Source organism: Camelina sativa, chromosome 15, assembly GCF_030686135.1.
Source record: "Camelina sativa cultivar CO46 ecotype springtype chromosome 15, ASM3068613v1".
In the NCBI taxonomy this organism is placed as follows: Eukaryota; Viridiplantae; Streptophyta; class Magnoliopsida; order Brassicales; family Brassicaceae; genus Camelina; species Camelina sativa.
The window spans coordinates 26392972-26414953 of record NC_141894.1 but is presented as its reverse complement, the minus strand read 5'-3'; the positions used below and the strand labels follow the sequence as shown (position 1 = coordinate 26414953).

The following is a 21982-nucleotide window of genomic DNA, read 5'->3' as shown; positions in this document are numbered from 1 at the left end:
CGCCAAAACGGTTATGTAGGCTGTAAAATTGGATATCTACACTAGTAAAAACAGAGCCTATAGCCATGGAATATTCCGTGAAGAAGGCCACATTTTCGTGGCTATATGACCATACAGACACGGTAAGACACGGAAAAAAGTCGTGTCTATACGATCGTGGACTAAAATATTTCGTGGCTTTTCGTGACGTTATAGTCACGATTTTGACACGCGTATTTCGTGACAATAATTGCCACGGAATAGTCAGGCAAATTTTTGTGGTCAAGTTAGCCACGATTCAGTTCATGTCTATTCAGTGACTAAGTAGACACGAAGCACTTGTGTCTAAAACAATGGCTTTTTTTAACCACGAACTACTGTAACCTGGTCATTGTGAAGAATTTAGAAATTGAAACCTGTACCCCAAAATTCTAAAATCTGAATCGTGAAATATACAAATAGGTTTCCAAATTTTTACAAAAAGATCCATGAGATTCCAAAAAACTTACAAAAGCCGATTAAGTATTACGAAAGATGCAAATATTTTGCAAAGCAAGCTAAAAATACAAGATGCACAATAAAGTAAGAGACACACCACTTGTCTAAGTCCTGAATGCAAATATTGTGGCATTCAGGACAGTGGGATTACTAGGTGTTGCAGCAGGATCAGAAGGTTGAGTTTGATTAACTCGTTGGAGGGTAGCAGAATTCACCCCAAGAGCCTGTAGAATCACATTTAGCGAAGCTCGTGTTGCAGCCATCTCGTCCTTGAACTCACTCTTCACGGATATCATATCATCTTTGCATCGTCATATCAGTCTTGAGCGTTTCAACATTAGTTTTGACAGTTTCAGAGTTCTTTTCCAAACCAGAGATACGCAAGTCCATGTCGATGTTGCATTGAAGAGAAGGTGGGACAGTCTCAGAAGGATCAAAATCCCGGTATTGAACACTGCCTATTCCATAAAGGCGTCCTTTGCTTGACTTACCCCGCTGTGAATGGATATAAAACCAAATTAATATAAAGCAACAATCAAAGACAAACATTCAGATCAAAAATCAAAAACAACTAGTCACAACAAAAACTAAATCAAAACAATGAAGATTCTCTTATGGATTGTGAATGACTCCCAATAGAAGTTTTGCTACAACATTAAAAGAAGGCATTAGTATTTGTAAGTAAGTAAACTAAGTTATGTAGAGTAAAAAAAGTAGTATAAATTTTGAACACTTACCACAAAAGATTGCCACCAGTTAGTTTTCCTCTCCTAAGAAACAAATTTCCAGCTTGACTATGGTCCCATGTAGTTGCCTTGCCAAGTCCCAGGGGTCTACACCGAACCTGGCAGAAGAAAAAATAAGAATCAGAGGCAAAGAAGATTATACATTCATGATATACACGTTTATAGAATTTTGCTTTCAGCACGTAGTAGTGCCTCTTCAATTCTACGAGTGTAGTTGTTTTCAGCTGAAGATGCTGCGCTTGTAGATCCAATAGCTCCTGGAGGCATGGAAGGACCTGGAGGAATGGGAGAACCCAAAGGTGAAGACCTTGTAGGCCTCCTCTATTGCATATCTGCAAACAAAGTAGAACACATAACCTAAATGTTTATACATTGAAATGGGATCTGAAGAAACCCATATTAGTCATTTCTTATTACTGAAAAATATTGACTCTTTGTTATCTATGTGGATTTCTTGGTAAAACTGAAACTTAGTATGTCTTATATAATAAAGAAAGTTCATTCTAAAACATGTCACCTAAAGAGTTATTATATTATAAGATATTCAATTTTTTTTTCTACTTTTTAATCATAATTTTCATTAATAATTTTCTGTTTTATTTCTTCACTTTTATTAAAATAATTAATATAATATGATTATTAATTTATTTTGTAATTCCATTCTAATTATAATAAATTAAAATATATTTTAATATAGGGTTTATTCTTAAACTTTCTTAGAATTATTAGTTATCCTAATATAGATTGGATCTCTGTCTCCCAAATTAGTCATTTCTAAATATAGAGTTTATGCTCTAATTATAATAAACTAAAAATATATTTTAATTTATTTTGGAATTTGTGTTTACAGGGATTTCTTGGTTATTAAGAAACTAGATGAGAATGGTGAATTTAACCACCATGATGATGATCATCATGATGATGATAATGATGAGTGTTTTGATTGGAGCATCGGACAACAACGCGGTGTACAGTCCATGTTCAGACACTCAAATAAGCAAAGGAGATGGTTTCACCATTGGTCTTGCCATCTCTAGCAGAGAAGCTTTCTTCCTTGACCAAGTCCAGCTTTCCCCTTGCGATTCTCGTCTCGGTTTAGCTGCGAAAATGGCACAGCTCGCGCTTTTTAGACCTAAGGTGGATGAGATCTCTCTTCTCTCCATCGACACAAGTAAGTTTAACCCGGTAAGTCTTTCTCTGTATATGTAATCTTAATGAGACACAATCATGCACAAAGATTGAAGAAGTAAAGCTTATTTTTGATATGTCTTGTGAGAAGAGTAAAGCAGGAGGGTACATGGTGGGATTTGCGGGCTCAAAGTACGCAGCGAGATCTTATCCTGTGAAGGTCGCAGATGGAAGCAACACAATCACAGCTTTCACACTGGTAATGGATAAACCCCGTAGGAAACAAACATGCAAGATAACATACAATAATAGAGTTGGCAAATGTATTGCAGGTAATGGAATTTCAGAAGGGAGTGTTGCAAAATCTGTTCTGGAAGAGCTTCGGATGTGATATGTGCAAAGGAGGAACTTCGTCCGTGTGTCTGAATGGGACAGATTGCGCTGTTCCAACATCAAAGTGCAAGGCTAATGGAGGTGAAGCTAACTGCAACATTGGAATTCAGGTGGCATTTTCGGGAACAGACAAGAACCTCGAGTCATTGAACACTTGGTACGAAGTAAACAATCTGAGGCAGTACTCCCTTACAAACCTCTACGCAAATGCTGTAGATTCTCTGAGTGGTGGGCTGCTTTAAGAGATAAAAAGTGTAATAATACAGGTACTATGTAATTGAGGCTCCTATTTAGGTTTTGAACTTTCATTTCTTCCCAATGAGTTACAATGATGAAGCAAATAACTGACTCTATAAGTAATATCTCCAAGAGTGCAAACAAAAACTACATTTCAGTGACTATTTTCCGCACACAAGAGTCAAGAGGTTTTATATACAAGAACCCTTTTGTCACTGTTGTATTCAAAAACCCTCACAGATTGATACTAGCACTTGTTTTTATACACATGTAAGAATATTAAGAACCCCCAAAAAATCCCCAAGATTTAGAAAAAACAAAAAATCAAAAATTAACATAGAGAAAGATAAAACTGGATCAAGTCAATCATAAGCTACCTCCTCCATATAAACATGTGTTATTACTCTGACCGACCGTGCGGATTCTCCCTTATGTCTCTCAGAAGATCTTGCATTTCGGGGAATACTGATCGGAGTAACAGCTCCAGTATTGCAAATGTGAGTTGCTTTATGCATACGTTTGACTGCGATTAAAAAGTGTAAATGATGGATGATGATGCAACAACCTAATCAAACCCTTTTACACCACAACCAATACAAGTTTAAAATGGACACAGAGGAATCCGAACCTGAGTGAAATAGAAGATATCTCTCGCACATCTCCTGTACTGCTTGTGCCCTACCAAGCTCACTAAGGCAGTTGGGGCGCCATCTGATCAAAAACCAAAATGTTAATTCTACTAAAACTATACTAACTCAAAACGTCAACGGGAGGGGGCCTCTTAGATACTTACGGAAAAGGAACTTCTTGATTTCACTTGCTCTACGTGAAGCCTCAAGTTGCTGCTCAAAGGAACTGGGTTTAGCTACCTTCATACCACCAAGTTGGCCAGCCATTTGAAAAGTTTTTTCACTAGGGTCGGTCTCATCGGATACCTCTTGACTGTCATTCAATCTTGTAAAGAATACGCCATTTGGCCAAAGAATCTGGAGAGAAAAGGCAGACAAGATTGTAGAAGCAATAAGAGCAATCACTCTACAAGTAATGTTATTTGCTCTGGCTTCCGGCACTAATCAGTGTAAACTAAGCATGTGTGGCATAATGATTTTCCTAAATCATCATATTCTACTTGAGTTAACAAATATTTAGCGCATGATCAAACATGATGGTGAGGTCTAAGATTACGGAAATAGGTGAAAGAAAATTCAGCAGGAAATTAAGAAAACCCAGTTCTTACATCTTGGGCCCAACGAATTCCTTGAGCAACTGTGTCTTCATTCCGCAGCCAACATATCTCCCTCAGGAGCAAGTCATCCACAGCATCTTCCATAACTAATTGTAATATTTGCTTTGATATCCAGAAAACTTGCCTCCTATAATGACACCATACAAAAATTATTTAAAATGCCATTTAATATGGAACCTAGTCAAACAAATAGTACTTATTGCTACTTTGTCTCACCTTAACCAACCTCTTCTATTTAACTGAAACACTTTATCAACTAAGTTCAAAATCGGCACACTGACATTGGGCGGCATCCACTGTAATGAAAAACAGAGGATAAGTATGACGATATCCAGAATTAGATGATTCCAAAATAGTAGGCTAGCAACTTCAAATCGCTTTGGTGATATGTATCATTAAGCATAGTCAATTTCAGGTGCGTGATAGGCAGCATGTGCAGTCATGGAAGTTTTTAGTTGGGGAACATACATAAGCTAAATGACAAAGTCTAATCAAGGTATATAAAACTGTAGATTGTGCAAGGACGACTTTAGGAGCATATGGGGTACCTCGGGTGGCATGGCAGTAGGATTGTGGACTAAAGCTGTCAATGGATCAACATGCTGCAAATCAGTGGACCCCCTAACTTCAGATTTTGCTTTAAAATCACTTCCCTTTGCTGAGGGAAAATTCCCAGGCTCTCCAAGACGTCTAACCACTCTTGGTGGAAAAGACTTAGAGTTCAATTCATTATCGGAGTGCCACCCATTAGCTTCTGAATCAAATATATCTTCCCCTTGGGTGTTCTCTTCAAGTTTGTCAATGTCTTCAGTATCAGAAATGCTGCTGTGCAAAGATTCAGTTGCGCTTTCCTTAGAGAGCTGAGTGCTTAATTCATTTACACTCCAGGAGAGGTGGCGGGCAGGAGCATGATCATTTTCTTCAAGTGGAGATCCTACAACCTTGCGCATAAGGCCATCTGAGACACCTTTGAACTGACGTACAATATCGTCCATGGCATCATCAACATTAACTGCTCAATTCCAACAGATAAAATTTAGTAAAATGGAAAAGTAAAGCAACCAGACAACACTATATACACTTCTCTCTTCATTCTAAGCGTTTTCCCAGATTTCAGTTTTTTTGCATAAGAAGACGGATAAGGATTTTCGTATAAATGACTAGACGACGAGATCTGACTTTTATATACAGCAACAAGTTACTAAAACAGCAGCGAACAATACCTGCAAGAGTTTTCATCACTGATGCAGACTTTCCAAAAGAATAATTCTACAGAACGAAAAAGACAATCATTAGATCATCCACCTAAAAGAAAATAATAGTAATGAAATTTGGGGTGGCACTTAATTAGATCCACACCTTAGAGGCTTCGCTTAGAAAATCCCAAACTTCATGCTGTTCAGCAACGTTAGCTATACACAAGAGATCCTGCAGACAAGGAAAAACTGTCCCTTATAAGGAATGGTGATGGTAAATACGTTTTCAAGTTGCTAAGGGGATAGATAATACTTGTAGATACTTGTCCAGCTGAATACAGCGACGATGAACAAAAGCATCTTCGGTGCTTGATGAGAAAATACGCTTGGGAGGCAACTGTAAATTGTAGTTCGGGATTTCTTTGAGTTGACGATGTAATCGCTCGAAATTACTGTATCTGGAGGGAAGAAAATAAATGTTTTACGGTAACGTTGCAGTAAATTTGTGCCTTAACGACGAAGATAAACATCAAAAGCTAGTGACATGAGAAAAGAATTTCAATGATGCACTAATATGATTTTCCTGTTATCAGAAATGATACGAAAAATACCTTCTCTTAACAAACCAAGTTTTGTTTTCCACATCTGTCACCGCAATAGAATATACTGCAAATGATTTTGATCCACTCTTCTCAAAATAAGCTCCAAGAACCTGCAGCAATACACAGACGTAGGAAATAATATTCAAGAACCTAATAGCATAATTATTTGCAAAACACACACACACACATACAGACAAATGAAAGAGGTCAAGTGCATGTTTATCACGGAAACAAAAATTTAAGAAACTGACTATCAAAATCCAAAAGTAATATCAAGACCGGAGCATACTCGACATTTGAGCTTTAGGCAGTGTTGACCCTCTTTGGGAAGAACAATGCTTTGGGATTTATTATCACTTTTATAGTTATCATTGTGCTTGGGGATCAAATCTGTGGTGTAGAATTCTGTGATTAAAGGCCCCTCACTGACTCCTATTAGTGCCAGACTCGTTTCAGGATGTGGATTAAGATCTGATGTACTATTGGATCTCTTAAGCCTATTTTTATTTCCATCTGAACAAGATTCAGTTCTAACATCAGCATCATAAATGTGGTGCCCTCCTTCATATGAAGATGATTTACTAAATTCCTCAGCCATCTGTGCTTGTGACTGCTTATCAACGCTTGCTTTAGGTGGCAACTGTGCTATTGCATTTTCTTTTGCTCCATTAGAAGTTTTCGAATTGGAGCTCTGCTTTTTCTGGCCCTCTATCGAATTACTACCCAAGGAACCCTTTTTCAGAGACTTTTTGTACTCCTTCTTTTGATAATTCCTTCCTTTCGTCCACATATTTTCAAGGTTTTCAGGAGTAAGAACCTCTGTTCTCCTTTGCGTTGCAACCTCTAGCATCCGAGCCCAATCAGCAGAGTGCTGTTGAACATGTAGCTCTGGGTGTCTGTCATCTATGTATGATGATTTCTGCTCATTAGCTTTTGTCAAGTTCATATTTTTTGCTTGATTATCAAAGGCTGACAATGGGGCAGAGTTAACATTCTGTTCTTCCCCCGTATACTGCTCAAAGTTTCCCTCTTTAATAAGATTGATAACGATCTCAATCACCTCATTGATACGCCTGGGACAAAAAAAAAGAAAAATTGGCATCTCTACCTTAGAAAAATTAAAGACAGGGTTCAAAGTATATGGAAAGCACCAAGGAGAGCCCAGGAAATATGATATATTTATCTGCAGTCAGTTTCCAGGGAAATTAGATTTTATCAATAGAGACTCTGAAATCAAAATTTGTCCCTAGCTAGTTTGCATTATACACATTGGTCAAGGAAAAGTCTGGAAGGCAGATTTTCATACCAAACATAACTTTCTGGAAGACAGAGATAAGTTGAGGACTTACTCGGGGCATGCTAAATTCAAAAGAGGTTGCACTACCAAGCAAGTAACAATTTCTCTAGCTATTGTTCGAACAAGAGGGCACTGAGCTTCTCGTGGTCTGAGAACCACAGACAATATGCCAGCAACTATTTTCTGAAGAACCTGTTACAAATACATAGAGCATATATATGTATAGAGTAACCTAATTAGGAGAAAAACAAAGAAGGCCACATAATTGTCATCAGAAGTATTCCTCATACCTTGTACTCACTCTCAGGTGACACGACTGCAGGATAGAGTTCCCCAGAAGCCATAAGATGGAATTTCAATCTTTCATCTCTCTGCTCAGATGATAATGTCTTCATTACATCAGTACCTATAGCAGCTTGGTTTCTTCTAAAACTCTCCAAATGATCGCCTATCAGATCAACTATATCCCTGTACAATCCAGACATCGATTTTAGTTATCAACATCCAATCAAAACTCGAGACATTTGCTGGCGAAATAAAGAAGGGTACCTGGTTAGCAAGTCAACAATATTGATCTCTTTAACCCTTACAGAAATTTCACCAAGAGCATCCATGATCACTGCTCGTATCAGTTCAGGCGCTTCTTTATCCGGCGTAATCAAAGAGTACCACAAGTTCACCACGAAATCATTCAGGACCTTGTCAATGAAATCATTAATCGCAGATTCCACAACAGGAGAGTCGATCTTCTTCTTCCACCTTGGAGGAGGTGGGATACCAGAAAGACGTGCATCATTCACGGACAACTGCTTCTTCTCAAGATAAGACAACTGACTCTGTCTTGGAGTTGGCACAGCTTTCCATCTGAACTCAATCTTATTCAAAAGAACCCGCATGCAGCCAAGAATGAGGATTGCCATTGGCAAATTCATCCACATAGACTTACTTGTATCTGCATGCCAAAGCAATGAAGCCTATGGATTAGTCGAACAAAAACATTATCTTACTACCAAATCACCATTAGAATCTAAGAACATAGTAGTAACCAAATCACCCTAGACTAGTGTTGTCTTCGTTCTAAAGTGTAATTTTGCAGCTTATATCTAAAATTAGGAAGCGAAACAGCAAAATCGAAGAGGAGAAAGGTTAAAAAAAAAAAATTGACATACGGGTTAAGAGATAGGTGACGGAGAAGATGCACAAGCACCACCATACGGTTCGTACTTTAGCTTCTTCGATCAGATCCTGTATAGTCTCCATCGCCTTCATCTTCTTCTTCCCACTTTCAATTTGGATCCAGGGCGATAATACCAATCAAACCGTCACGAAATTGGATCCAATTTAGCTTTTTCTCCTTAAAAGAGACGAAGACGAGAGTTTCTTGAAAGAAAAAAAAAAAAAACCCCTAGGCGACCACTGTGATGAGATTGGAATGCAAGAATTGGGAGATTTCAAGTCTAGCTGTATACACAAAGATCGTTGAGATTTGAATCAACAGTAAATGATCAAAACATGGTGGTGGATTCTTCCTTCTTCCAAACCTGTATCTGGCCTTTTTTTTCTTTTTTTTTTGGGTGGAATCTCTTTTTTTTTCTAATAGACTGCGGAGACAATTACTGTGGACATAATAAGACGAAGAATAAATACGGTGTCGTTTGTTTGGGGAATCGTTAATTAGCTCTTTTGACACACAAAAAAAAAAAAAAAGAAAATGTTTTTAAATGATTTGTGTAAATCTAACAAATTCTATGTTATTATAAATTTTTAAAACTTAAAATTTACTGAACTAGTGATTTGAAAATCTAGTAAGAATAAGATCCATTATTATTGAAAATTTTTAAAGGATTTGGATTTTAATTATTTCTAAGCAATGTGGAGAACTTTCAAAAGAATATCTGAAACATAAAAACATAGTATTATAGTTTTTTTTTTTTTTTTCCTGCCATCAGAATACAAGATTGGCTCAAACGAGCCAATTAGAAGGAAAATTGTTCACAAAGATGATTGGAAGCGACTCCACTCTAGCTTGATGCGCCAGTTTGTCCGTACTACCATTTTGCGATCTAAGAATCTGGACTACCGAAAATAATAGGAATTCATCCTTGTCTTCTTCAATAACGTCCAAATATGTCTTGAAAGCAGGCCACTCGGAAGGCGAAGACACCATCTTCACCAAATCAGAACAGTCTGTGAGAAACACAACTTTCTCATTATTCGCGCCAATCATACAGCGCATTGCCCATATGAGGGCTTCCACTTCTGCATGGAGGGGTGACAAGCTACGGCGAGAATTAGATGCACCCATAGTGGGAGATTCTCCCTCAGGAGAAATGCAATGCCATCCTCTACCTATAAACTGGTCAGTCGCCTTCCAAGATCCATCCACAAAACATCGGTGACTAGATCCATATCCGCTTGCCTCGTCACCAATAGAAACCGTAGACCTAGATGGAGGTCGATATCCACCCTGAGGTAAGGAGCCTAAAGGATCCTCTTGGGCTAAAGCCCAAAGCTTTGATTCCTCTTCCGCTATTCGTAAAATCGCTAACGGATTGGAGTCCAAGTTGCTGAACAATTTATCATTTCTATCCTTCCAGATATACCAGAGAATCTACGGGAACACTTCTAGTGAAGGAGTGTCCTGAAATCTTCAAAATAACGAATCCATGTTATCATAGACAGAGTTTGAAGGGAAGCTACCCGAAGATGTCGGGAATTGGAACAAATATCATCACTTTTCACGAGACAGACAAACTACACGATAAAAAAAAAATTTAACAGAGCAAAACAACCTCATTTTTCCTCTTCAATATGTGTATGCAATAATGTTGGACCTTCGACAGCAAGATATATAAGATCTAAATCGTCCATCCCGTGTAACATTTGTAGTCTGTAGCAGTTAATACCGCTTCAATAGCCGCAACACAATCAGACCAAAACTCAATGTCCTTTACGTGGAGATTTTATAAACTTTGTAGATTCCAAAGGATAAATCTTAACTCCGCAGGCCGCAGCTATACTCGATTAGAAGACGTTAAAAAGGCTTCTCTTGCATGAAAAACAACATCTTCATTATGAATTCGTGCAATCTATGATCCACCACATATACACATTTCATTAGTCCTTAAAGCATGAACATTGCATTTAAACACATTTAATGTGGTCTTGACCATCTTGCTTCAACTTTAGGTAACCGATAAATTTGGACAGTGGAGTTAGACGATTCATGCATTAAGCTATTCCATGTCTCTGATTCCGCAAGTACACGATCTACCAGAACATTTTGATCTCCTTGTTTCCCTGCATAATAAACAAATTTCTTTCTATTTTTTCATATACCCCACCGCAACCATGGAGTTGCAAATTCCAAATTAATTAATTTGAAATCTATTCGAAATTTATTGTAATAGAGATACGGTTTTGTATTATTGATAACGCTAGTAAATAAAATTAACTAGATTAGTTATTTAGTAAAGTTTGTAGCATTTAACAAAGGGAAAATGTTATAAGAAATTTTGCTAAAAAAATTTTGGCTTTGATTGGGGAGACTTTTAATACTTTAAATTAAGACTACTTTATTATGCTTTACCAATCATGCTTTCACTACTTTATTATTTTTAAAAGTTTTAAAAGTTTAACTGCTCATTTTTTTAGTTTGTAAGTACAAATTTTTAATGAAGTGACCTTAGTGCAGTGAAGTGACCTTAGCGCAGTGGCCAAAGGTAAGTCTTTAATGCACAAGGCACCATCACACTAGGGATCGAGTCTCGCTCCCTATAAATGTAGGGATTAGGCTAATGGGCCGGCCTGTTGTGGTCCAATGGTTGACAAAAAAAAAAAAGTAGTTGCTGTTTAAAAAAAAAAAAAAAAAAAAAAAAAAATAGTACAAATTTTTAAAGCCTCAAATGTAAGACTTTTTTTGGCTGTTAAAAAAAATAAATAATAAAAAGCTGTAGTTATTTTTTCTTTTTCTTATTTTCCATGATAATTGAAATAATAATAAAACTCTCCACAAGTTTATATATATATTTTACATATTTTATTTTTATAAATTAATTATTCTTATTTTTTTCTTTCTTTTAAAATCCATTTCAATAATTATTATTTTTATTTTTATTATCATCATTAATATCATCATTTCAATATTTTTAATAATAAAAGTAACAGTTACAATTTTAAAAGTGTTTATTACCAATCAAATTTTAATAGTTAAAATTTGTACAGTCAAAATATCTACAACCAATTCTTTATAGTTAAATTTTTAAAGTTAAAGTCTTTAAAGCCATAATCCAAGCTTTAATAGTATTTTTCATAGTATTTTTCATATATTATAAATGATATTTACAACCTTATCTAAATAACGGATACACACAAAAACTAAGGAATAAATCAACGGCGCTCATACAAGGTGCCAATACTGAAATCATCACCTGAATAATTCACTTTTTTATTATAATATCAATAACTATCAATAAATATCTTAATCCTTATCCACTTCACTCCTCAGCTTCGTACTTTTATTATATAACTCAGCTTTTTCTGATTAAGTTTTGATAAAATATCTTCACTTCTTCGTAGAGAACTAGTACTAAGAGATGATAAAATCTGTGACTCTTCGTTCGTTTCATCTCCCTATTGAGTTCAACGACACCACCAAGTTCGTCTCACCGTCTTCTTTTCCGGCGAGATCCTTCCCTGTGGTCCGTTGTTCAAACACCAGAGACGTCCCTAAGCTTGAACTCTTCAGCCGTGGAAAATTCGACAGGGTTCTTCAAGATCCGCCGTTGATTGAAAAAGCCGAAACCGAACTCTCAGGTAAACATATTTATTTACACATCACCGAATCGTATCGATCGATATAATTATAATGATCTTGTTGATGAAATAAATTTTTGTATGTTCTCTCTCAGATTACTGTTCGACGCTTGAAGGTGATGACTCTTACAGTTGCTGGAGAGCTTACTTTGAACTCAAAGAACTTGAAGTAAGGATTTGATGTTTTGTAATTTGAGAATCCAGATTTTGGTTTTACTTGAGGACTTAGTTTTTTGATTTTTGTGATTTTGCAGAGAGAGAAGCCAAAGGTTGAAGTTGAGAATCTAATCTTGCAAACAGGCGGTGTAAAATCTTTAATCGGGTGTTTACATGGAGTTGCTTCAATGGAGAAAGATAACAAAACCAAGAATGGTTTAGAAGATGTAGCAGAGGACTCAGATAGTAAGAAAGGAATGAAACTACATATTCATATTCCTGATGGTTTACCAAAATCTGAGAAAGAATTGGAGGAAGAAGAGAAATCGAAAATGCCGGATTCTGCTTTCACTAGATTGCTTAGAGCTAAAGGAACTATCCCTGCTTGGTTCTCTCACGCTCCTGACCACGAAACCGACTAGTCCTGAAGAAAGGGGTTTACGGCACCTTTAGAAAGTTCACACTTATATGTAAATATAGTTGTTGGTTTTGCTTTAGATCATATCAATCTGATCATATCGCCATAGAAATGTGGTTGTTATTGCTTCATGTTCGGTTTGTTGTGATACCGTGTTCTTATTATAGTACTACGCGGTTTTTGGTTACAAAGAGATTTCTATTCTTGATTACGTTTGTGCTCCGGATGTGAAGCAAAATCCTTGAAAGGCAAAAACAAGATAGGTCTAAATATAGGCAAAACAATTGTTTGGTGATGCAAAAATGAAAATCGTTTGGCATTATTAATAATAACCCTTTGGTGTTTTCATCGGAACTTTCTATGCCCCATATCTATAAGCAGCCCTTGGGTATTTTCCAAGGTTTTGTTCTTCAAAGCCATGACTAAACCTACATTTTCTTTACCGCCCTTTGGCTGCTTCCTTTTATTCTTTTCTCTCTTCTTCTTCTTCTCCTCCTCTGTTGTTTTAGCACTCACCGATGCAGAAGCTTCATTTATTGCACAGCGACAGCTCTTGACGTTACCCGAAAATGGCGAACTCCCTGATGATATTGAGTATGAGGTTGATCTTAAGGTGACCTTTGCGAACAATAGGCTTAAGAGAGCCTATATAGCTCTCCAAGCCTGGAAAAAGGCGGTGTATTCAGACCCGTTTAACACCACAGGAAACTGGCATGGCCCTCACGTGTGTGGGTACACGGGCGTGTTCTGTGCCCCTGCTCTTGATGATCCTAATGTTGCGGTTGTGGCGGGAGTTGATTTGAATGGAGCGGATATCGCAGGGCATTTACCGGCTGAGCTTGGTTTGATGACGGACGTAGCCATGTTCCATTTGAATTCGAACCGGTTCTGTGGTATCATACCCAAGAGTTTTGAGAAGTTGAGGCTAATGCACGAGTTCGACGTCAGCAACAACCGGTTTGTTGGACCTTTCCCTTCAGTTGTCCTCTCATGGCCGGCCGTTAAGTTCATCGACGTCAGATACAATGATTTCGAAGGTCAAGTCCCTCCTGAGCTTTTCAAGAAGGATCTCGATGCCATTTTCTTGAACAACAACAGATTCACATCTACCATTCCTGATTCCCTCGGAGAATCCTCAGCCTCCGTCGTGACCTTTGCACACAACAAATTCAGCGGTTGTATCCCTAAAACCATTGGAAACATGAAGAACCTAAACGAGATTATCTTTAAGGACAACAATCTCGGCGGTTGTTTCCCATCAGAGATCGGGAAGCTAGCCAATGTGAACGTGTTTGATGCTAGCATGAACTCCTTCACCGGTGTTCTACCACCGAGCTTTGTAGGGCTTACGGGTGTCGAAGAGTTTGATATCTCTGTGAATAAACTCACAGGGTTTGTACCGGAGAATGTCTGCAAGTTGCCTAAACTGGTTAACATGACGTACGCCTACAACTACTTCAACGGACAAGGCGATTCGTGTGTTCCAGGTAGTCGCACGGAGATTGCATTGGATGATACACGTAACTGCTTGCCAGATAGGCCTAAGCAACGATCAGCCAAGGAATGTGCGGTTGTGATTAGCCGTCCAGTCGATTGTAGTAAGGACAAGTGCGCAGGTGGTTCTAGCCACGTTGCGCCGTCAAAGTCCCCATCACCCGTGCCAACTAGGCCGGTTCATAAACCACAAACACCAAAAGGGTCACCACAACCAAATGACCCATATAATCAGTCCCCAGTGAAGTTCCGGCGTAGCCCACCTCCACCACAGCAACCACATACCCCGGTGGTTCACTCTCCACCGCCTACACCACCAGTCTCTTCTCCTCCTCCCTCACCCCCAGTCCATAAACCACAACCACCGAAAGAGTCACCACAACCAAATGACCCATATGATCAGTCTCCTGTGAAGTTCCGGCGTAGCCCTCCTCCGCCTCAAGTTCAGTCTCCACCACCACCACCGCCGGTATATTCTCCACCGCCTCCACCACCAGTCTATTCACCACCACCACCGGTTTATTCTCCACCGCCGCCACCACCAGTTCATTCACCACCACCCCCAGTACACTCTCCTCCACCGCCAGTCCATTCTCCACCACCACCGGTACATTCTCCACCGCCGCTACCACCAGTTCACTCACCACCACCGCCAGTACATTCTCCTCCACCACCTGTCCATTCACCACCACCACCGGTTTATTCTCCACCGCCACCACCTCCACCGGTATTCTCACCACCACCACCTGTTCACTCCCCTCCACCGCCAGTATATTCCCCACCACCACCGGTATATTCTCCTCCTCCACCGCCGGTATATTCCCCACCACCACCTCCAGTAAACTCACCCCCACCACCACCAGTGTACTCTCCTCCGCATTTACCACCAAAGATGAGTTCACCACCAACACAAACACCGGTCAACTCTCCTCCGCCACGAGCACCGACACGGACAGTAGAAGCACCACCGCCAAGTGAAGAATTCATCCTTCCACCATCCATCGGCCACCAATATGCATCACCACCACCACCAATGTTCCAAGGCTACTAATATTAGAGAGAGAGAGAGTGAAGTCGAAAACGTCATGAGGAGAAACAAAAGAAGATAACAAAAAACTGATGGAAGACAGAAGAAGAAAAAAAGAAGGAGGGCAAATGTAACTTAGTGGCATTAACTCCTTACTTGCGAGTAATCGTACAAAGTTTGTGTAGTAAACTGTTTATATAAACATCTTTTTGGTCTATAAAAGATTTTAACACTTTGAAAAACAAAGGAGTTGTTGTTAAGACCGTTTACGATGGTATCCTATAATATGGCCTCAATGGCTCGAGCTCACGATCCCGTTTTTTTTTAGTCTACTCTAGAGTCTAGACTAACAGAGTGAGCGTGACAATTATGATGTCTTTTTTCGGGAGCTAGCAGAAAAGAAATGCATGCTAAGTAGTAAGTATACCAAGGATTAATGTCCGAATCCCAAAGACAAATGATTAGTGTACCTATTTAAAACAGTTTAGTGAAAATACTATAAATTTTTAACACTTTGAAAAACAAAGGAGTTGTTGTTATGCTTCTTCTCTTGTGCGTTAAGACCGTTTACGACCGGTATTTATGGCCTCGATGGCTCGATCTCACGATCACATATTTATTTAGTCTACTCTAGAGTCGAGAGTCGAGACTAACCAAGTGAGCGTGATGATTATGATCTACACTTCTTGAAATCAATTTGATTAACTTGGTAACCAAGTGAGCATGATGTCCTTTTTCGGGAGATAGAGATAGGGGAAATGCATCCTAACTATACCTATTTGATTCTTGAAGTAGTTTAACATATTGTTGGACCTAGAACAAATTGTGGCACTATCCGAGGAAGTTAAACCTGTAAATTAATTATTGTTCGATCAATTAATTATTATTAATTTTTTTTTTTTTTTTTCATTTCACAAATATTATCGTTTTAATATTTAACTTTTGATTCATAAAAAATGTCTCATTTTATATTTTGATACAATTTTTTTAATTCATATTTTATCCCTATGTTTTAGTTAATGATAAACTTACTTAATCATATATGTGAAAATTGAAGTATAAATTTATTAAGTATAACTATATATGGTCACATCTATACCATAATATGATAATTTTATACATTATATATATATATATATATATATATATATTATGTAAAAAGATTAGTGGAATGTGACCAATGTAAGTTTTTTTCTCTTACCAATTTGCATTAATTCTTGTTAGAGTTCATATTTATTTTCTTAATACATAAAAATATATCAGTGTCATTTTTTAATGATAAAAAAATTTCTATAATTAATTGTAAAAACAATAGTATTAATTATAGAAAATTATTCAACATTGCTACATTGACGACTTTATTTACATTTTCTCATAAAATATACAGAGGTAGTTAATTTAGTTTAATAAACCTATTGGGCTGATACGAATATCACAACATGGACAAAACCAATTGCTCCTATGATTAAATGTAACTTTGATGCAGGTTTTAATCTTCAAAACCACACAACTACAGGAGGATGGATAGTCAGGGATCATCAAGGGACAGTATTAGTTTGGGGAGCAATGGTCTTATCAAAGTCTCAGTCGGCTCTAGAAGCAGAAGCAAAGGCACTACTATCATCGTTACAACACGCATGGAGCCGAGGTTATAAATCCATAATATTTGAAGGAGATTGTGAAATTCTTGTTAACATTGTTAATGGCCAACAACGAGATGCTTCAATCATGAATGTGATCAAGGATATTCAATTTTGGAAAACAAAATTTCTTCATTTTGTCTGTAGTTATACCAAAAGGTCATGTAATGTACCTGCTCATAACCTTGCTAAATTTGGTTGTCAAAATTCTCCCTGTTATGTTGAATCTGTAATAAAGCTTGGCTCACTGAACCACTTTGTAATGATTCTTGTTAAGCAATAAAATACTTGTTGAGTAAAAAAAAAAAAACCTATTGGGCTATTGGGTTATTGGGCCAACGAAATTTTGTTTTTTCTGTAATACACGACGACGTATGGTTGAAGATCCTTTTGCTGCACGACGAAGCATTTTCCGGTTAAGTCTTTTGAGTTTCAGCTAACTGAATTACAGTTTTTCCTTTTTCGATTCGAAATCTTTTAGTTCCATTTCATTCCTTCGAACAAAACCCAATCGCTCATTTCTGGTAAATCCGATTTTTGGGAAACCCTAATTTGGTTTCGAATCGACGATGGAGGAAGACAAGCAGCAAATGCACGAGGAGAAATCATACCCGGTTAAGGAAGAGGAGCCCGAGATTGAGAAATCGGATGCGACGCCCAAGAGTTCTGGTGGTGGTTGGGGATGGGGTTTCTCTGGCTTCTCTGTGCTTTCGGATCTTCAAAAAGCTGCCGAAGATATATCTCGTAATGTATGTTCCCCCCCACTCCGTAATTTTGACCTAATTTTGTATGAATTCAGTGTTTTCTGATATTGGATCCGAAGCGTATGGTACCAATTGATTGCGCTTTTGTGGTGTATTGTAACTCATTCAAACTCTGCATTGCTATTTTGATGTGGTCATGAGTTTCTTAAAGAGTGAATTGATTTGATATATTAGGATTAATCTGATGGGATACAAATGTGTTTATTGGTTCCATTTATTATCATCCCAGCCTACTTTAGAAAGATAATGTAACCTTTCTATCTTGAGAGGTTTTGGTACGATGTCTGTTTATTTCAGTACATGTTTGTTTAAGGAAACATGGTTTTACTAAGTTTTAAAAATTGATCCTTTTTATGAATAATGATGAACCCTGATTTTCTCCTCCCATTGTAGGCTGCAGCAGTGGCGGAGAAAGCAGCTAAAAGCATTGCAGAGATGGGAGAAGCAGATGAAGACTCTGAATCTTCTGCCAAGGAAGAAGAGAAAACTGAAGAACCTGATACAGAGCAGGATAGTGATGATGAGAATTCAAAGTTGAAGAAGTCAGCTCTCGAGAGATTGGAGGGTGCAAGCGAAGAGTCACTTCTTAGCCAGGCAAGTTTTTCTTGCTTTTTATGCGCAAGTCATTGTCTATGTTTATGGTGATAATATTGTAAATGCGATCATGCTCTTTCCTACATAAATCTTTGTTCTGCCATATCTGTTTTCTTTTTATTTGTCGTTGGCTTAAGTCGTTATTCTTCATTTGCTTATACGTTAGCATTTACTTCTTCAGGGTTTGAAGGTTTTTGATGATTCAGTTGAGAGCTTCACTTCTGGAGCTTGGCAGGCATTCGGAAATGCGTTAAAAGGGGGCTCAAGTTTGGTGCAAAAGTATGTTCCTTTTAACATTATTTTTTTCTTTTACTGATAGCTTTAATCTTAAATGTGAAAATTACAAACTTAATGAACGAAAATGTTTTAAGGATAACTGAAAAGTAATCCTTTGATTGGAAACTGGAGTGTTGGAATTTGAATTATTTATCAATTCAACTCTAAAGTTAATTACTTTAATTGTTTAGCATTCTGTTTCTGCACATAAGGGTCTGAGCATTTAAACTTTGTTGACACGTCACACAATGACCATACTAAGTTCATTTACTTTAATAGATTCTTCTTTTGGTAAATTAGCGTGCTCTTTTTTGATTCATTATCAGTAAAATGTTGGGCAAGCTATATTTGTCATTTCCTGAAGATAAGAATACATTGTTTGCCTATGACTGGTTTAGACTGTGGTGGCTTAATGAACCCGAGGTCATGTGTTTCTTCGGTATAGACTGGTTCCCCTACGAAGAAGATCAAGTTATGAACGCTCCGCAATTTCTTTTGTAGGCTTGAAAACAGTGTCCAGCAAGGTTCTTCGCCCAGGGAAGCTGGATCTGGTGCACCGTCTTTACTGGAGGTTTGTGCTTTCTTTTGTGTCGTTTTCTGTCTTCTTAGCTTAACATTATATTTAACCGTTCTGTTCTGCAGACGGGAAAAGCATTAACTGCCAAAGGAATGCAAGTACTTGAATTTGTGGGCAAGGAGACCATGGATTTACTAATTACAGAGACTGGTCTTGGGGTTGAGAAGAATGGGGTAGATCAAGTACTTGAGGAAGTGACATTTGATCGATGCTTTTACATTTATGGTGGTCCTGAGCAGCTTGAGGTGACCCACTTATCTCTGAAAATCACCTGGCAATTCATTCTCTGATAATCGATTTTTTCTTCCCTCAATTATTTTATTTATGGTGATTTCAGGAATTGGAAGCATTGGCAAGCCACTATACTCTGTTGTTCAACAGGAGAAAGGGGAAATTGTCACCAGATGAGAAATCGTTGTACGATGGAAAGCTCAAACAAATCCAACAACTGTTCAGCTTCGCTGATGAAACGAGTAAAAGTAAAGCAGAGTCTGACAAAGGGAAGAATATAGATATCAAAACTGAAGGCAATGATGATGACATGAAGAATCTGCATAACTCGAGTGTCAGCAAAGCTGCTGATATGGCTGCTGGGTAATTATCATTGTTTCCCTTTCCATCTATCAGATTCGACATTTTGATTTTCTCCATCAGTTTCCTTTGTCTGTACTTTCTCATTAAATCACCACAATACGTCCCTTCAATGCCCAAGAATGTTATAGATATCAGTTGTTGTCCCTTCATATCATTTACCAAATCCAATCCTCTATATGATTAGAGAAGGTGAAAATTAGAAACTTGGAATCTTGCATCAGGAAATTTCTCATGTTAAGGTTAAGTGATAAATATGTATGGATTATATTTCGTAGACCTGTTTTTTATTTGGTTGTCAATTATGTTTTTCAGGTTCACAAATGCTTTAGCGGGACTAAATGTAAATGATATGATCCAGCGAACTGGTGGCAGGCTTGAATCTCTTCACTCAGAAGGAGTTCATGTGCGAAGAGTGATCCCTTCATATTCTTGTTTAAAATTAAGAATATTTATTCTACTACCACTAGTATTGTTCTGTTTTGTTTGGCTGAAAAAAAAATCCACCAACTAAAATGAAATCTCCTTCTGCAGAGGCTTTCAGAGATGTGCTGTTTTGCAGTCACTCATCTGCTTATCCTCAGTAAGTCCATGATATCTCATGCCAACAAAGTTCAGGATGAAGACGCTGAGGCGTTGAAAATCGAGTGGCCAGAGGATCCTACTGAGAAAGCTAAGCTGATTAAAGGCAAGGCAGAATCAATGGCTGGATATGTTGAAGCAGTTTCCAACAGTTTTATAACAGGTTGGTCCACAGTTATTTAACTTACTTTGACTTATAATTGTTCTATCGCATGTCTTACCGAGTATCCTGGGTTGTTAGAATCATCTTATGTAAGGATAATATTAATAGCTCTTTTCATTTGTAAAAGAAGAAGGTAGAAGCAACGTTTCTTCAACTACACAGACTAAAACTGTAAAAAAGGGAAGTTCTTGGAAATTAAAGTTCACCGTAGCCACTTAAAACCACCTTAGTTTGGGGTTTTCTCTTGCCTCAGTTTTAGTTTTGTATATAGTTAGTGTCTGGGTTTAGACAGAAGACAATATGCTTGTGAAACAGTAGACGAAAAGTCACAGTTTCCAAATACTCTTTTCCGCATTGCAGGTATATCAGATGTATCCGAAACATACTCAGCTGCAATTAAAGGAGTTACTGCTGCTGCTGATTCCAAAGATGAACTTCTGAAAACATCAACCATGCCGGAAAAAGCAAGCACCTTCAACGATAGTCTTCGCTCTGACCAAACCACAGCTATCACAAAGATTCAGGAAGGACTTCAGTACTTATCCTATGTTGTGATATCTACCTCAATGCCCTCTGCCTGATATTATAATAAGAGTTAGATGGGTCTTTTATGTGTTTTTTTTCTTTTCTTTAACATGACTCGGATTCGATTTAGTTTTTCTTTGTAGATATTATCATCTCTTTCGCTAGGCTGCTCTTTATTCTCCCACTTGTGCTCTGCTTCTTTGTTGTCTGGATCTTGAATGTTTGATGAAATCTAGAAACCAAAGATTAAAGCAGGGAAGAGATTAGTAGTGTTATTTTGTTTTTGTTTAAAATAATATGCTGTTGCTTCCAAAGTATTTACTTGGAAGTTGGCTGTGTTGATCTGTAAACGTAGCTTTCAGTATTTGTTTACATATACATTTTTCGTTCACTAAAAGTTTGCAAGGATTATTGTTGCGTTCACTAAATCATCTTTTAAATGTCTTAACACTATGACGCATCATCATCACCGGTCTAATGACCAACCCCTTTATCTAACCCTTACGGATGATTGGAATCCAATGTGCTCAATTCCAGTCTAAGGTGCAAAAAATCACCATGCGCCATTTCCACATCTGCCGGATTCCAAAAATTTGGACGGGTGAACACCCAACTTGGACAAAAGAAAATGAAACTGATCACGCCCCAAAGCCTTTGTAAAGATATCCGCAAGCTGAGCATCAGTCCGCACATGTTGCAACGTGATAACACCATCACGATAAGAATTCCGCACCGCATGACAAATCATTTTCAATGTGTTTAGTACGCTCATGAAACACCGGATTAGTAGCAATGTGAATCGCAGCTTTGCTATCACAGAACAAGCGAGCAGGAAAAGTAAGTTCGACACCCAATCCTTTTAACAACTTGCGCAACCACTTAATCTCCTTTAAAGCAACAGCCATCGACCTGTACTCGGTCTCAGCGGATGAATGAGAGACAGTGTCTTGTTTCTTAGTCTTCCAAGAGATAGGAGAAGACCCCATGAAGACCACATAAGCACTAAGAGAACGGCGAGTTAACGGACAAGAAGACCAA

General features: G+C 37.9%; 5 protein-coding genes and 1 long non-coding RNA gene across 7 annotated transcripts; 4 read left to right on the top strand and 2 right to left on the bottom strand.

Annotated features, from left to right (window-relative positions):
- Window positions 1-408: 408 nt before the first annotated feature.
- Window positions 409-1727, bottom strand: LOC147927140 (uncharacterized). 2 transcript variants are annotated; one of them, XR_015582190.1, is made up of 3 exons: window positions 1416-1727; window positions 1215-1321; window positions 409-972 (listed from the first exon to the last, which is right to left on the bottom strand). It is a non-coding gene; the product is annotated as an uncharacterized LOC147927140 (long non-coding RNA). The 2 variants fall into 2 exon arrangements; XR_015582191.1 differs by lacking the exon at window positions 409-972 and adding an exon at window positions 973-1124 and having other exon boundaries at window positions 1416-1723.
- Window positions 1728-1954: 227 nt separating this feature from the next.
- LOC104747407 (uncharacterized) lies at window positions 1955-3085 on the top strand. Its single transcript, XM_010469035.3, has 3 exons — window positions 1955-2408; window positions 2503-2610; window positions 2684-3085. Exons 1-3 carry the CDS (start codon window positions 2100-2102, stop codon window positions 2984-2986), a joined length of 720 nt encoding a protein of 239 aa, XP_010467337.1. The 5' UTR covers window positions 1955-2099; the 3' UTR covers window positions 2987-3085.
- LOC104747406 (uncharacterized) lies at window positions 3034-8979 on the bottom strand. The gene is made up of 15 exons (XM_087488243.1): window positions 8492-8979; window positions 7872-8274; window positions 7613-7790; window positions 7375-7514; window positions 6315-7098; window positions 6035-6135; window positions 5737-5881; window positions 5587-5655; window positions 5451-5496; window positions 4776-5239; window positions 4444-4523; window positions 4219-4354; window positions 3775-3967; window positions 3610-3692; window positions 3034-3504 (listed from the first exon to the last, which is right to left on the bottom strand). Exons 1-15 carry the CDS (start codon window positions 8589-8591, stop codon window positions 3382-3384), a joined length of 3045 nt encoding a protein of 1014 aa, XP_087344369.1. The 5' UTR covers window positions 8592-8979; the 3' UTR covers window positions 3034-3381.
- A 2779-nt stretch (window positions 8980-11758) lies between these two features.
- Window positions 11759-12902, top strand: LOC104747405 (CCG-binding protein 1). Its single transcript, XM_010469031.3, has 3 exons — window positions 11759-12137; window positions 12233-12306; window positions 12392-12902. Exons 1-3 carry the CDS (start codon window positions 11918-11920, stop codon window positions 12713-12715), a joined length of 618 nt encoding a protein of 205 aa, XP_010467333.1. The 5' UTR covers window positions 11759-11917; the 3' UTR covers window positions 12716-12902.
- A 154-nt stretch (window positions 12903-13056) lies between these two features.
- Window positions 13057-15403, top strand: LOC104747404 (pollen-specific leucine-rich repeat extensin-like protein 3). The gene is made up of 2 exons (XM_087488507.1): window positions 13057-13126; window positions 13221-15403. Exons 1-2 carry the CDS (start codon window positions 13072-13074, stop codon window positions 15254-15256), a joined length of 2091 nt encoding a protein of 696 aa, XP_087344633.1. The 5' UTR covers window positions 13057-13071; the 3' UTR covers window positions 15257-15403.
- Window positions 15404-17252: 1849 nt separating this feature from the next.
- LOC109124817 (uncharacterized) lies at window positions 17253-21198 on the top strand. The gene is made up of 9 exons (XM_010469029.3): window positions 17253-17621; window positions 18030-18230; window positions 18412-18509; window positions 19008-19077; window positions 19149-19328; window positions 19421-19677; window positions 19990-20080; window positions 20209-20419; window positions 20780-21198. The coding sequence occupies exons 1-9, from the start codon at window positions 17442-17444 to the stop codon at window positions 20998-21000; spliced, it is 1509 nt and encodes a 502-aa protein (XP_010467331.1). The 5' UTR covers window positions 17253-17441; the 3' UTR covers window positions 21001-21198.
- The last annotated feature ends 784 nt before the right edge of the window (window positions 21199-21982 follow it).